This window comes from Schistocerca serialis, chromosome 2, assembly GCF_023864345.2.
Source record: "Schistocerca serialis cubense isolate TAMUIC-IGC-003099 chromosome 2, iqSchSeri2.2, whole genome shotgun sequence".
Classification (NCBI taxonomy): domain Eukaryota; kingdom Metazoa; phylum Arthropoda; class Insecta; order Orthoptera; family Acrididae; genus Schistocerca; species Schistocerca serialis.
This window is the reverse complement of record NC_064639.1, coordinates 226073291-226089328: the sequence shown is the minus strand read 5'-3', so window position 1 is coordinate 226089328 and position 16038 is coordinate 226073291. Positions and strand designations below refer to the sequence as shown.

The following is a 16038-nucleotide window of genomic DNA, read 5'->3' as shown; positions in this document are numbered from 1 at the left end:
CCGCAACGTTTCATTGGCGACGTATCGTTCGAACAATTCCGGTAGTATGGCCTCCCCGTTCAACGGGCCTGATTCCGTTGGATATCTGACTATGAGGACATTTAACCTTCTCAGTCCGCTCAAGGAGTTAATCTGCCTGAAATAAGAAATACTGCAGAAGTGCGCTAGCTCCCCACAGCGCCAAGGTCGTTTTGCCTTCAGTGCACGCCAGTTCCTCTGTGTCAGCGCATGTGGTTTTAGTAAGGGCGCTTTCTGTTGCACTGTTGTCAGCACAGAAGAACAAACTCTAGAGGTAAATGAATTGTAATGGGTTATTGCCGTAGTTAAAGAATACAACTAACAAATTAAGGTGTACCGTGCACAATAACGTAAAGTTTTAAACTCTTATTGAGCTTGTATAAGAACACAGGTTATTCAGTGTGTGTGTCAACAAATTTTGATGGCTTTTTTCACAAAGATCTGATTTGTCACGTTTTTCTAAACGTCTGAACTTTGAGCTGTTTCGCCCTGTACATATGGGGCTATTTCCACTCAATCAAGTTATTAGAGTGATTGGTGCTTTACTGCGAAATTATAGAGTACACGTTTTCTTGGTTTCTCATCAGGTGGTCCGTACATACAAAAGGAAACAACCAAGTTCTTCATGGTCCGAGGAAAATATGAAACAAGCATTAACAAGTGTTACAGGCAGTTCCTCTGGATGAAGTACCAGCAATGTGCTACATGGTTCCACGAAGTGTGTGGCGTGCAAAAGGACGAAAAGGTTTTACTCGTGGTAAATTCTTGTGATTTTGACAGTAAATGTCGTGTGACTAGGGTCTCCCGTCGGGTAGACCGTTCGCCGGGTTCGAGTCTTTCGATTTGACGCCACTTCGGCGACTTGCGCATCGATGGGGATGAAATGATGATGATCTGGACAACACAACACCCTGTCCTCGAGCGGAGAAAATCTCCGATCCAGCCGGGAATCGAACCTGGGCCCTTAGGATGAACATTCTGTCGCGCTGACCACTCAGCTACTGGGGGCGGACGTTTTGACAGTGAAAAATACTGCTCAAAAGAGCTTCTTGACTGGGTGGAATAGCCCCACAATTTTTATACATTGTGTTTTCTGCCTTCTTCATATGTTTGTTTAAGACTTTGTACGTGTTAAGGCATTTCGACTCTTTATATACTGGAATGTTCACAGAATTCAAATACCATAATTGTATCACATTGACAAATTTTTTAAGATGTTTCATGCCATATTATGCAGGGCATACAGGTGAAATGAACGGAATAGCCCCTCTGTACCTTATATGTTACATCCAGATTACCTGATTGTAGCGTATACGTTTCACCATGTGCTTTCAGTGCATCGTTTCTTTTCATTTCTGCATGTTCCGGGCAGGTCGCAGCCCCTGCTTAAAACACACTGTTTATATCAGTGTCAGCACGTCTTCGGGAAATAAAGGTGATTTCTCTTAGTTTTTTTGTAATTTTGTACTAGAATGTGTTTAGAACGTGCTGGGATAGGCTAATAAGTCCCATACTATCGAATAAGTGATAGTTAATTTCAGCACAACAGTAACGTGATATAGGTTTTTCTATGCAGCACTGCATTCGGCAACGATAAATACTGGTGCTTGGTATTGAGTTTTACAGAACTGCACACATTTATTTTATTACACACATAGTGTCCGCTCTAAACACGTTCTAAAATTTTGGTGAATCACACCGGTTTTTTTAAATTCAGTATTTTAATCTTATTTTGCCCAGAAAAATGCACTGAAAAAAATTACGTTTTGATTCATAAAAATCTAAGTTTAGGACTAAGGAGACTGATGGCACTGGTGTATGCCCAACCCATCGACGATGTACAGACGATACAAGAGTGCGTGACTAACGCATGTGATGCAGCTGGAATGGTGCCAGGTAATCTGAAAGGGTGCGTCATTAACTGTGAAGAAGAGCTGAAGGACGGACCAGGACGCATGGTCACCCCATGCAACACTGCCTATACTGTTGCTTCTACGTAAACACACATATGGGAATGAGAAGACAGACTGGTACTGATTTTCAGATGTGCCATTATCAGAACTTTTTTTTAGTTCTGGCCAATGTTACCTCCTGTAGTAATATGTGACTCTTTTTTAAACACTCTGTACAGGATATTCAAAAAAGATTCAGCCGATTTCACATTTTGTACATGAATGAAGACAGACACTTGGGGTGAACAGTTTTGCAGAAGAACACGAAGTTTTTATTTCCAAAAGAACTATCCGATTTTCAAGACCGTATGCTTTTGTGCCTGCTTGTACAACACTGGTCTTCTCCCTACAATCGCGTTTATATTGGAATCAACAAAAATATTATGACTTAAATAAAAATGAAAATTTTAAGTGAATCAGTAACTTTTTTCAGACGATTCGATGGTATATTTAGACAAAAATAGTGATGCATACAAATAAATACCTTTGTAAACATATATAAGCAAATAATGATCCAGATTATTAAGAAAAACAACGGGTGTAGGGAAGGACAGTACATCAAGCTCTGCGGACGACATGGAGGTGTAATGAGGGGAGATGGCGCTACCGAGGCGGTTGGGTGCTACAAAGTTGCGGTGTATATTGCTTTGAAGCTGGCGCCGCCATGTTCGATGCCCCAAAACATTAGCAGACAACTCTTTACAATTGCATCACATTCTTAATTTCTGTTGTAAGCACGCAACAGTTGTTTAAAATAGTAAATGTTACAGTGCTTTCGTGAATAACATAGTGTCAGGATGGCATTTTATGGTCTTACATGCATATTTGATCCAGTAATAATACATATTTGTTCTCATTGCAGTAACTTTCTTTTTCTTATACGTTTATAACAACAAACAGAAGAAGTAAGTTATGCAAAGAGGCAGATTTAGCAATCCAGTACTTTGCTCAATGCGGATGGGGGAAATTAATGTTCAGTCTGTGTTCTCTTCCTAAAAATACTGAGAATATAATTTGCTATGTTTGGCCGGTTCCCAGTCTTTCCTTCTCAGAGCGTTTACACAGACAGAATTTAGATCTGGACTGATAAGAAATCTAAAGTAAAACGACAGATATAAAACCAGCAGTTTAAAAGTAAACTGCGTATCTGAAATTCATCTACAAGAAAATATCTATGAACAACTCCACTAACGTATGGAATGTTGTTCCTTTATATTTTATGCTATCATCAGAGTGGTTTGTACACCCTATTGATATTTTTTTTATAAAGCCCTTCTACCAGAAGCTAATGTTTGGGGCAACTGACAAGGTGGGCAACGGTTTCAAGTTTGTGACGCCGTGACTCCCATTACAGGCTAACGATATACGGGGTGGTCCATTGATAGTGACCGGACCAAATATCTCACGAAATAAGCTTGAAACTTAGGGTGGACTTTAATGCAAGATGCTTTTGCACAACGAAACCGTCTCGAAACCTGGCAGAAAATCCAAGGAAGCTCTAGTCGTATGTACAGAACGTCAGCGGTAACACACAATCAATACATTCATTGCGTGGTAGAAACGGTAATGACAGTGCCACTAAAGGGGAGTTACTGAACAAGGTTTTCCGAAACTCCTTCATCGAAGAACTCGACTAAAGAACAACAGCCATCATGAGCAACTTAGAAGTGTATATCGTCGGTGTAGCGAAGAAGCTTAAACCATTTTATAAAGACAAGGCTGATACAATTAACTCCTTAATTAGCAATCGGTCGACAAAAGAACCGTACCTAAGGACTGGAAAGTTGCACTCAAGAAAGCATATAGGAATAACCCGCTGAATTACAGACACATGCCACTGATGTCTATTTGCATTAGGAATTTGGGACATGTACTGTATCTGAACATTATGAGTAACATCGAAAATAACTATTGCGTGCCTACGGCGTATCGTCTCAGTTGTGCGTCTCGATTCGTGAATTGCTGTCAGAAACATCACAGTACGTAGTAAGTGACAGAAAGTCATAGAGTGAAACAAAACCTCTGGCGCTCCACAGGGAAGTGTTATAAGCCCTCTGCTATTCTGATATAGACAAACGATCTAGGAAAATCTGAACAAGTCTCTTAGGAACCTGTTGCAAAATCATGGTGCGAAAATTGGCAGTTGACAGTAAATAATATGGGGTGTGAAATTATCCACATGGGTACTAAAATGAATCCTTTAAATTTCGGTTAGCATACATGATAAATCACGCCAATCTAAAGACTGCAAATCAACTAAATACGAGGGTTGCCGAGAAACTAATTCATCGCACTTTTTTTTCAGCCGAAAACAATGCTACGAATACGAAACCTTACGTATGTATTATTTGAAGTCACCTGAATGCGTGCGCCAGGTTTCTGTTATTCCCGACAATAGCGTAGCTGCAGGACAGTTTCAAAATGGCGTCTGTACGTGATGTACGTTACAAGCTTCGACCATAAATATATTAGACTGGCCCTGACGTCATTTTCATGGCTCCAACATCTCTGGATTAAAGTCACGTGAATGTTGGCAAAACATGGTTGTTTCGTGTTGCGCTTATGGCTGTATTCAGTGTTTTGTCGAGGGAAATGGCATTACATTTCACGTGTAACTGTTTCTATGTTAGTGCAGATGCGTTTATTGAAATCTGCTGACGTGACTTTTATATGTTTTTTTGCACTTGAAATAAAGTATCACGTAAATTAAAGTGTTGAAAGTGATGCCAGTAAAGTCAGACTCATATTACATTTTGGAAAGTATCTGTGATAATTCGGTTACAGAAGTAAGTGTAACTGTTTCTCGTTCCTACTCATAGGTTCCCTAAGGATGAAAACCGAAGGCAGCTTTGGAGACAGGCCCTGAAACGGAAAAACTTTAAGCCATCTGCACATACGCGCCTTTTTGTATATACAAGTGAGATTATAATAAGGTAAGAGCACCTATAGTCGACGCATGAAGAGAATTTTTTTCTACCTTCTAATACTATTAAATAAATGTAGGCTCCAAAATTATTTTCTGAAATTTCAAAGTCTCACCTTTCATCTAAAATATCATTTTTTTAAACTGATAGTTTAAACTTTTGTAAAAATAGTAGGAACTGAACCTTTGAAGTGCACCTAAAATTGATACTCTAAAATGGACCTGCTCCTAAAGTCGACAATTTTGGCACCTATAGTTGACATAATTCCCATATCCCATTTTCTTTTATAAGTGACTAAAGCTCAAAACGCGGCGAATCCAATGTTTAAAGTTTTGACACGAGCCCACTCTTACTGTTTAAAAGAATTCTAACGACATTTTACTTTAACTGATAGTTTATAGTAGTTTCGTCCCACTGCCCACCAGAGGGGCGTTCGATGTATTTGTTAGATTTTATAAATGGTACTGTGAACAAATCCAAGTCAAATGTAGTTCTGACACAATTTTTCGCAAATAAAAAATTAATTTTTGTTGGAAGCGTTTGGCAGTCAATTGAGAAATGTGGGTTAAATACGATACAAACATAAGATGGCAGACAGCTGATTTGAAACCCCGCCACGTTTTGCCAACAGTCACGTGATTTATGTTGGAGCCACACCAGCCCTATAGCTTTTGCACAGCAAGGCCAGTCTACTAGTACAGGGTTATTACAAATGATTGAAGCGAGCCGGCCGAAGTGGCCGTGCGGTTAAAGGCGCTGCAGTCTGGAACCGCAAGACCGCTACGGTCGCAGGTTCGAATCCTGCCTCGGGCATGGATGTGTGTGATGTCCTTAGGTTAGTTAGGTTTAAGTAGTTCTAAGTTCTAGGGGACTAATGACCTCAGCAGTTGAGTCCCCTAGTGCTCAGAGCCATTTTTTTTGATTGAAGCGATTTCACAGCTCTACAATAACTTTATTATTTGAGATATTTTCACAATGCTTTGCACACACATACAAAAACTCAAAAAGTTTTTTTAGGCATTCACAAATGTTCGATATGTGCCCCTTTAGTGATTCGGCAGACATCAAGCCAATAATCAAGTTCCTCCCACATTCAGCGCAGCATGTCCCCATCAATGAGTTCGAAAGCATCGTTGATGCGAGCTCGCAGTTCTGGCACGTTTCTTGGTAGAGGAGGTTTAAACACTGAATCTTTCACATAACCCCACAGAAAGAAATCGCATGGGGTTAAGTTGGGAGACCGTGGAGGCCATGACATGAATTGCTGATCATGATCTCCACCACGACCGATCCATCGGTTTTCCAATCTCCTGTTTAAGAAATGCCGAACATCATGATGGAAGTGTGGTGGAGCACCATCCTGTTGAAAGATGAAGTCGGCGCCGTCGGTCTCCAGTTGTGGCATGAGCCAATTTTCCAGCATGTCCAGATACACGTGTCCTGTAACGTTTTTTCCGCAGATGAAAAAGGGGCCGTAAACTTTAAACCGTGAGATTGCACAAAACACGTTAACTTTTGGTGAACTGCGAATTTGCTGCACTAATGCGTGAGGATTCTCTACCGCCCAGATTGGCACATTGTGTCTGTTCACTTCACCATTAAGAAAAAATGTTGCTTCATCACTGAAAACAAGTTTCGCACTGAACGCATCCTCTTCCATGAGCTGTTGCAACCGCGCCGAAAATTCAAAGCTTTTGACTTTGTCATCGGGTGTCAGGGCTTGTAGCAATTGTAAACGGTAAGGCTTCTGCTTTAGCCTTTTCCGTAAGATTTTCCAAACCGTCGGTTGTGGTACGTTTAGCTCCCTGCTTGCTTTATTCGTCGACTTCCGCGGGCTACGCGTGAAACTTGCCCGCACGCGTTCAACCGTTTCTTCGCTCACTGCAGGCCGACCCGTTGATTTCCCCTTACAGAGGCATCCAGAAGCTTTAAACTGCGCATACCATCGCCGAATGGAGTTAGCAGTTGGTGGATCTTTGTTGAACTTCGTCCTGAAGTGTCGTTGCACTGTTACGACTGACTGATGTGAGTGCATTTCAAACACGACATACGCTTTCTCGGCTCCTGTCGCCATTTTGTCTCACTGCGCTCTCGAGCGCTCTGGCGGCAGAAACCTGAAGTGCGGCTTCAGCCGAACAAAACTTTGTGAGTTTTTCTATGTATCTGTAGTGTGTCGTGACCATATGTCAATGAATGGAGCTACAGTTAATTTATGAAATCGCTTCAATCATTTGTAATAGCCCTGTATCTATGGTCGAATGTTACAAGCAACGTGCCGCCATTAAATTTCTCACTGCAGAGAAAGAAACTGTGGGGGATATTTACAAACGCGTGTGAAAAGTCTGTGGATCATCTGCTGTCGACAGAAGTACATTTAGTCGCTGGGCACGGAGGGTGAGATCATGAGAAGGCCACTCGGCGGAACTCCACAATTTGCAGCGGTCATGGAGACCATCCACGGCTCTCACACCTGACATGTTTCAGCGAGCTGGTGTTGTCATTCGCTACTAAAGGATGCCATTCGTGGAAGATATTTTGAGGATGCTGAGGTGATTCACACAATGAACCACTGGCTCCGCCACCAGGACAAGGATTGACACCGACAGGGCACACACGCCCTTGGCTCTCGCTGAGGAAGGCCATAGAACGGGATGGAGATTACGTGGAAAAATAGGGTGTATAGGTAAAACACCATTATCACTTGTGTGTAATTCTCATTATGTTCAAGAAAGAATTTTTGAAGAAAAAAATACGGTGCATTATTTTCTGGGCAACCCTTGTACTTAGAGATTACAATTACAAATAACTTAAACTGGAGTGAACACATAGAAAATTTGGCGGGGAAGGCAAAATAAAGACTACGTTTTGTTGGCAGAACACTTAGAAGATGCAACAGGTCTACTTAAAGACAGTGCCTACACTATGATTATCTGTCCTTCTCTGAAGTATTACTGTGTGGTGTGGAATCTGCATCAGACAGCATTGACAGAGAACATCGGAAATGTTCAAAGAAAGGAAGCTCATTTTGTCTTATTGCGAACCAGGGGAGGGAGTGCCATCGGTATGATAAGCGAATTCGGGTGGCATCCTTGAAACAAAGTCGTTTTTCGTTGCGGCAGGACCTTCTTATGAAATTTGAATCACCAACTTTCTCTCCTGAATTCAAAAATATTTTCTTGACTCACACATTCATAGGGAGAAATAATCATTGTAAAAAATGACGGGAATCATAGCTCGCACGGGGAGGTTTTTGTGTTGGTTTTTCCCGCGCGCTGTTCGACGGTTGAACAATAGACAAATGGCTTGAAGGTGTTTCGATGAACCCTCCTCCAGGCAACTGTGAATTGCAGTCTAATCACGTAGATATAGAGATACCTATTCGTCGGCACACTGAAATCGATATTAATTTCAACGAAACAATAGTTAAACCTAAATAATATATTTACCTTATGAATTTCTGAACCGACGGCTCACTGAATTGCATGTCGGCTGAGGCATGGGCAATGTCACGCATCATTGTCATCGACTGCGTCGGCGGTTCTTCGTATGTCTTCACAAAATCATACTTTCCTCTTATGTAGCTGTAAGCTACCGATAAGTCAATATCTGTATAGTTCTCGTGGGATATCTGAAACGAGAATTACAGTCTCAGTGATTCAACTTAAAAGATAAAAAAATGCGTCAAGATGGTACTCATCTCCGGGAACAAAAAAATTTCAAAGTCTCGAAAATACGTTGTTTAATCTGTAATGAGATTTCAAACATTTTTACCCTCACATTCGCTGTGGTTAATGCAAATATCGCAGGACTTTTGCAGACTGGCATTTATGAGGACTACTCTACACGGTTGGTAAGTACACAGAGCATCTATCAAACGAATAGTACACGGTTGGTAAGTACACATAGCAGCTATCAAACGAATAGTAATTTTACAAATAATGGACAAAGTGATTTTCACTATTAGCATCTTAAATAATTTCTTTGTGCAATTTTATTTAGTTTCAAGAAAAGTTCGACTGTGGATCCATTGCGACATAGTTACCAACAGGTGTTCCAAAGCCTTATGGTCAAATTGTAAAGATGGTAGAGAAATACAAAGTGATCACTTTGATAAGTGATACGAATTATCAGTGCCTGTGTTACTAAGGAGTACGATGCAATGTTCCTTCGGTCTGATATTTCGTATTTATTCGCCAATACAAGGCCCTCGACTCTCAATACATATGTCCTTCCTGGACGGGAATATATGAAACGTACGAGTGCAGTTCATGACAGTTGAATGACATACGGAAATTTGGTTCAAATGGTTCAAATGGCTCTGAGCACTATGCGACTTAACTTCTGAGGTCATCAGTCGCCTAGAACTTAGAACTAATTAAACCTAACTAAACTAAGGACATCACACACATCCATGCCCGAGGCAGGATTCGAACCTGCGACCGTAGCGGTCACGCGGTTCCAGACTGAAGCGCCTTTAACCTCACGGCCACACCGGCCGGCACGGAAATTTGGATCTGGCCGAAATTTGTGCACGGGTAGTTGAAACGGTTAAGGTGATCGATCGCGTAAAGCGGAAAATCCAGTTTCGGGTCCCGTTCTGGCACAAATTTTCATTATTGTCATTCCAATATCCAGTCGATATATAGGATGAGCACAAAGTCTTGCCCTGATTATAAAAAAATTATAACAGAATAAACGTTTGACATAATAAGTTACATTTGATGCCGTTACATAGGTTAGTGTTACTAGTTGTTGTGACCAATAGATGGCACCAGTGCTCCACAACACCGACGCGGTCTATTAGGTCACGTTAGTTGCTGGCGAAATGGCGTCGAAGCAGGAGAAATCGCAATGTGTGCTTTGGTTTCACGAAACGAAATCGCCCATCAGGGTTCAGGGTAAATTTCGGGCTTCTTATGGACGCAGCCCTGCTGAAACTAAATCAATAAAGCGATGGTACGCAAGGTTTAACGAAACAGGCAGCGTTGAAGATCGTCCTCGAAGTGGCAGGCCTCGTGTGAGTGATGCAACTGTTGATCGTGTTCGGCAATCGTTTCAACGGAGTCCGTCTAAACCAACTCGTCAAGCATCACGTGAACTTCAAATACTGCAAGCAAGGGTGTTGAAGGTTCTTCATGAAAGGCTTAGGTTGAATGCTTACAAAGTGCAAATCGTGCAGGCCTAGCAACCGAATGATTTGCTGACACGTGCTGAATCTGCAACTGAGACTGTCAACAGGATTGATGGCGCTAACGATTAATTAAATCGCATATGCTTTACCGATGAATCCACCTTTCATGGCAGTGGAATGGTAAATAGCCATAATGATCGTACATGGGGTTCAGAGTCTCCATATACTACTGTGCAGCTACAACCAGACAGCGAAAAAGTGAATGTTTGGTGTGGCCTCATGCATAATATGGTTTTTGGGCCGTTTTTTTCGCGGAAAAATCCATTACCGCTAACGTTTACTTAGACGTTTTGCACAAGTTTATTGCCCCACAGTTAGAAGAATATCAACCATGGATACTTTTCCAGCAAGGTGGAGCACCCCCCCCCCCCCCCACCTCCCCCCATCCCTCCCCCACTGGGCTTTGATTGTGCGTGATTTCTTGGATGAAACATTTCCGGATCGGTGGATTGGAAGAAACGGTCCAACACCCTGGCCACCCCGCTCTCCAGACATTACGCCCCTTGGAATTTTTTTCTGTGGCTATATCAAGGACAGAGTCTTCGTCACACCAGTTGATACGTCGACGAACAGAAGGCTAGGATACAAGGCTGTGGGTACTGTGACAGAACACATGTTACCAAACACCTGGCGGGAACTGGAATACCATCTCGATATTCTCCGAGCTACCAAGGGAGCACACGTTGTGGTTTACTAACGTAAGTGGTCTTAAAAAAATTAGTAACACTAACGTATGCAACGGCATCAAATGTAAATTATTATGTCAAACGGTTATTCTGTAATAAATTGTTATAATCAGGGCAAGACTTTTTGCTCACCCTGTACATTTTACTGTCCAAAGCTCCCGACATTGGTCGAGAGCTTTGGCCTGTTCTCCGGCTCTTGAACTATCAGATAGACCTACGTGTTAAGTTTATATCCACAGCGATGAACTGCTTCAAATTAGAAGGTTAAACTTAAATATGAGTCCGATCTAGAGTAAAGTCCGCAACTGTAACTGGGAGTTGTAGCAACTGCTCCTGTGGATTATATACGAACTAGCTTAACCAACCGATGGTATTAGCTCCTCTTTTGGTAAATGCGCAAATTGGAGGAAGAGTGGCTGTGGTAACAGACTGACCTGTAACGTAGCCCGAGGTCTAGGTTAGGCTGGAAGGGTGACAGTTCGGTTGTGCGTTGGCGAAGCCAACGATTGTGTATGAAAGAAAATTGACTCTGGTGGAAAACGGATATCTATCGTAGCCCAAGTTCTAAATGAGGTCATGTGAGGTTGGCGAAGCCAACGAATGCGAATGTAAGAAAATAGGTTGTTGTGACTAACAGATCTTTTGCATAACCCGAGGTCTATGTTTAGTTGAAATGCGACACTTATGGTCGTTTACTCGCAGCAGCCAGATTTACACTGATCGCTTCAATAACGTTGTGGAGTATTTTCAGAATGTCCCGATTTCCAACGTGGTGGCGAGGAATGTGATTTAACGTAAGAGTATAGCTTAAATTTTACGCAGCATTCAGTTTTATATGACATAATTCTGCAGAGCTATATTTTATTATGCCGCCATGTATTTCATAATGTCGGCAACGTACTAACGTTTAACGAACGGTATTTTCTCACTGGGTCGCCATCTTATCTAACTAGTCAGGACTACCCACTGCGAATTGCTGTTACTTGTTTGACGTAATTTTCTTAAAATACAATTTTCAGTGCACTGTGAATGAACTGTTATGATTTGTATTAGTGGGTGTACTTCTTAGCTGCATCTGAGTGCCAGTTAATTGTCTCCGGATGAATTCGTAAGTGTTACCCAATTGTGATGTCTCGAAATTTTCCTCTGCTCATTCGATTGGCTTTCCGGGCACTACATCCTGTTGCACGATACAATAAATACACGTCTGTAGCTTAATGCGAAGAGTAATGCTGCAGCTTCGATTACTAGTCATGACCTGTGAAGAGGAGTAAACTCCACGAAGTACAAGACACAGGCGACTGTGTGTTGTTTCTCAAGGCAGCGACACTAACGACGATGAGGCAGGCAGTTGTTTTATATGAAACATAATTAGTTTATGGATATCAGTGAATACCCACCCCCACTAGAGTGCTAACGGTATTTGACTTCGTAACCGGTTTCGGCTTGTCTACTGAAACCATTTTCTAGTGTAGTTTGTACCGAGCGAGGTGGCGCAGTGGTTAGACACTGGACTCGCATTCGGAAGGACGACGGTTCAATCCCGCGTCCGCCCATCCTGATTTAGGTTTTCCGTGATTTCCCTAAAACACTCCAGGTAAATGCCGGGATGGTTCCTCTGAAAGGGCACGGCCGACTTCCTTCCCAATCCTTCCCTAATCCGATGAGACCGATGACCACGCTGTCTGGTCTCCTTCCCCACACCAACCAACCAACCTAGTGTAGTTTGAAACTGATATTGTAAATACATGATTCAATGAGTATTTAGATACTCTACATAGCAGGAATGTAGGAGTTTCGACACGAAAAATTTACGTTTACATACATTTATGTGTTCGCAGTTGCGAATGTGGACAACTGTCAGCTGTAAAACAGAATCCGTACACGAGTCATGGCTAGCCCAAAACTTCCATATATCGTCAACCATGGGTCTACAACCTGTTTTCTCGTACATCCATTATGTATATTTGCGTACAGGTGAGACAATTTACTTGAAGGCAGCTAGCCCGGCGTCAGCGGGAAAATACGATATTGAGTGCCTCTGTTATTCTGAATTACTATCCAAAGTACATTTGGACACGCATGCATGCATGCATTCATGCAAGCATGGTGCTGTGGTGAAGCAACGTCAGATAATTATGAAAGCAAATGTCGTGCTGATTGAAAAGTGACGTGCCCAATAATATCATAGGATAAATGAGCGCGACTTGATTATAACACACAGTGCATTTTGATAGAATAAAAGTACTGGGATGCTTTACTATTGTAAGGAATTGTATTTCGGCATGTTCGAAATGTTATATTACATGCTTTACCAACGAAAAGCTACGGGTTACAGTAGATGGTACGTCCAAGTTGAGCGTAAAATTTCACCCAGCGTGAGCGGGCAAAAGTAACTGCGTTCATTTGTTAATAAACATGCTCTTATCTTACACTACTGGCCATTAAAAATGCTACACCACGAAGATCACGTGCTACAGACGCAAAATTTAACAGACAGGAAGAAGATGCTGTGATATGCAAATGATTAGCTCTTCAGAGCATTCACACAAGGTTGGCGCCGGTGGCGACACCTACAACCGATTCCTCATGCACAAACAGCAGTTAACCGGCATTGCCTTGTGAAACGTTGTTTGACGTTTCGCGTAAGGAAGAGAAATGCGTACCATCACGTTTCCGACTTTGATAAAGGTCGGATTGTAGCATTGCGGTTTATCGTATCGCGACATTGCTGCTCGCGTTGGTCGAGATACAACGACTGTTAGCAGAATATGGAATCGGTGGGTTCACGAGGTTAATACGGAACGTCGTGCTGGATCCCAACGGCCTCGTATCACTAGCAGTCGAGATGACAGGCATCTTATCCGCATGGCTGTAACGGATAGTACAGCCACGTCTCGATCCCTGAGTCAACAGATGGGGACGTTTGCAAGACAACAACCATCTGCACGAACAGTTCGACGACGTTTGCAGCAGCATGGACTATCAGCTCGGAGACCATAGCTCCGGTTACCCCCGACGCTGCATCACAGACAGGAGCGCCTGCGATGGTGTACTCAACGACGAACCTGGGTGCTCAAATGGCAAAACGTCATTTTTTCGAATGAATCCAGGTTCTGTTTACAGCATCATAATGGTCGCATCTGTGTCTGGCGACATCGCGGTGAACGCACTTTGGAAGCGCGTATTCGTCATCGCCATACTGGTGTATCACCCGGCGTGAGGGTATGGGGTGCCATTGTTTACACGTCTCGGTCACATTTCTTGTTGTGTAGCTATTTTAATGGCCTTTGTGTAAAAACAGTCCACGTTGCGTGAGTGACATGCTAGTGGTCTCTACAACACCATGTGTTGTGACTATGTCCGGTCACACGAAACGGCGTAACTTTAAGCTTGACCTGGATACCCTGTAGCCCGGAAAAAATTTAGAATTTCGTTAAATCTAAGCAACTAGCTGCAGCTTGTCATTGGAAAAGCTTGCAATTAAAAATTTCGAACATGTCACAACAAAATCCCTTTTAATACTGAAGTTCGCCAGTAGTTAATAATTTATCAAAGTGTATAATTTTTTTATTGTTATGTCACTCTGATTTTTCCTACGACAATAATGGGCACATCATCTTTGAATCCGGTGCTAGGCGCTTCAGTCTGGAACCGCGCTACCGCTACGGTCGCAGGTTCGAATCCTGCATCGGGTATGGCTGTGTGTGATGTCCTTAGGTTAGTTAAGTTTAAGTAGTTCTAAGTTCTAGGGGACTGATGACCCTAGATGTTAAGTCCCATGGTGCTCTTTGAATCTACCCGACTTTTACTTTCGTAATCGCCAGGCGCTGGTTCACCACAGCAAAATGTAAGCTACGTTCTTTGTTTTTCTTTCTCTTGCCGAACCGATTACATTCCTGTTACGTAAAGTATTTAACCATTCGCTTTATTAGGGATTTACAATTTCAGTTTCAAATTCCACTAGAAAATGGCTTCAGTAGAGAAATCGGAACCGGTCATAGATTAATATAAAGAACTTTTTAACAAGTGGAGTGGATATTCACTAATTAAACACGCAGCTGCAATATGTGTCAGCACGACACGTTTCGGCTTTCTGCTGCCAACATCAAGTGTTTTGCAGTTATATGTATATTAATTTTTTGGTTATAGATTCCTGTGAGAGTGATAAGGTCTATTTACTGGGCATAACTGTGAGGTTGTGTAGAGGAGTTAATCAATTTTTGCTGAATATGTTCTTCGCTGAAAGAGACCCATATGTCTAAATATAATTCCTTGAAATACTAAAGCATCCCAGTACTTTTAATCTATCAAAATGCACTGTGTGTTATAATCAAGTCGCGCTCATTTTTCCTGGGATATTATTGGACACACTCCCTTCACATTTTCGATTTTAGTTGTTCACATTTCCGTTTTTTAAAATGTAAACACAATAACAGCAACAGACCCTTTTTTTCAACCTTTCAAGTTACCACTGAGTTTGTAGCTATCATTTTTCCGCTCCTTCGCTTCCAATGAAACTGTTGTTAAGATCTCTTTTTAGTACACTAGAAATAGACCCGAATCTACTTTTAAAATGTTCAAATGTATACTTCGCTTTCGTAAGCGTGAAACGTATGCTGTTTGCAGTGATTTTTCTCGTTCGCAGAGGAGTACTGTCTTTGTACAAAGTGCACTACTGGCCATTAAAATTGTTACACCACGAAGATGACGCGCTACAGACGCGAAATTTAACCGACAGGAAGAAGATGCTGTGATATACAAATGATTAGCTTTTCAGAGCATTCACACAAGGCTGGCGCTGGTGGCGACACCTACAACGTGCTGATATGAGGAAAGTTTCCAACCGATTTCTCATACAAAAACAGCAGTTGACCGGCGTTGCCTGGTGAAACGTTGTTGTGGTGCCTCGTGTAAGGAGGAGAAAGGCGTACCACCACGTTTCCGACTTTGATAAAGGTCGGATTGTAGCCTATCGCGATTGCGGTTTATCGTATCGCGACATTGCTTCTCGCGTTGGTCGAGATACAATGACTGTTAGTAGAATATGGAATCGGAGGGTTCAGGAGGGTAATACGGAACGCCGTGCTGGATCCAAACGGCCTCGTGTCACTGGCAGTCGAGATGACAGGCATCTTATCCGCATGGCTGTAACGGATCGTGCAGCCACGTCTCGATCCTTGAGTCAACTGATGGGGACGTTTGCAATAAAACAATCATCTACACGAACAGTTCGACGACGTTTGCGGCAGCATGGTTCATCAGTT

The 16038-nt window shown here is 42.2% G+C and overlaps 1 protein-coding gene across 1 annotated transcript in view; it reads right to left on the bottom strand.

Annotated features, from left to right (window-relative positions):
* LOC126456975 (UDP-glucosyltransferase 2-like) overlaps positions 1-16038 on the bottom strand; it is a 39561-nt gene that overhangs the window by 18630 nt on the left and 4893 nt on the right. The window contains exon 3 of the mRNA XM_050092919.1: positions 8341-8522. Within this exon, the coding sequence (XP_049948876.1) occupies positions 8341-8522 (182 nt within the window). The remainder of the gene's footprint in view (positions 1-8340; positions 8523-16038) is intronic.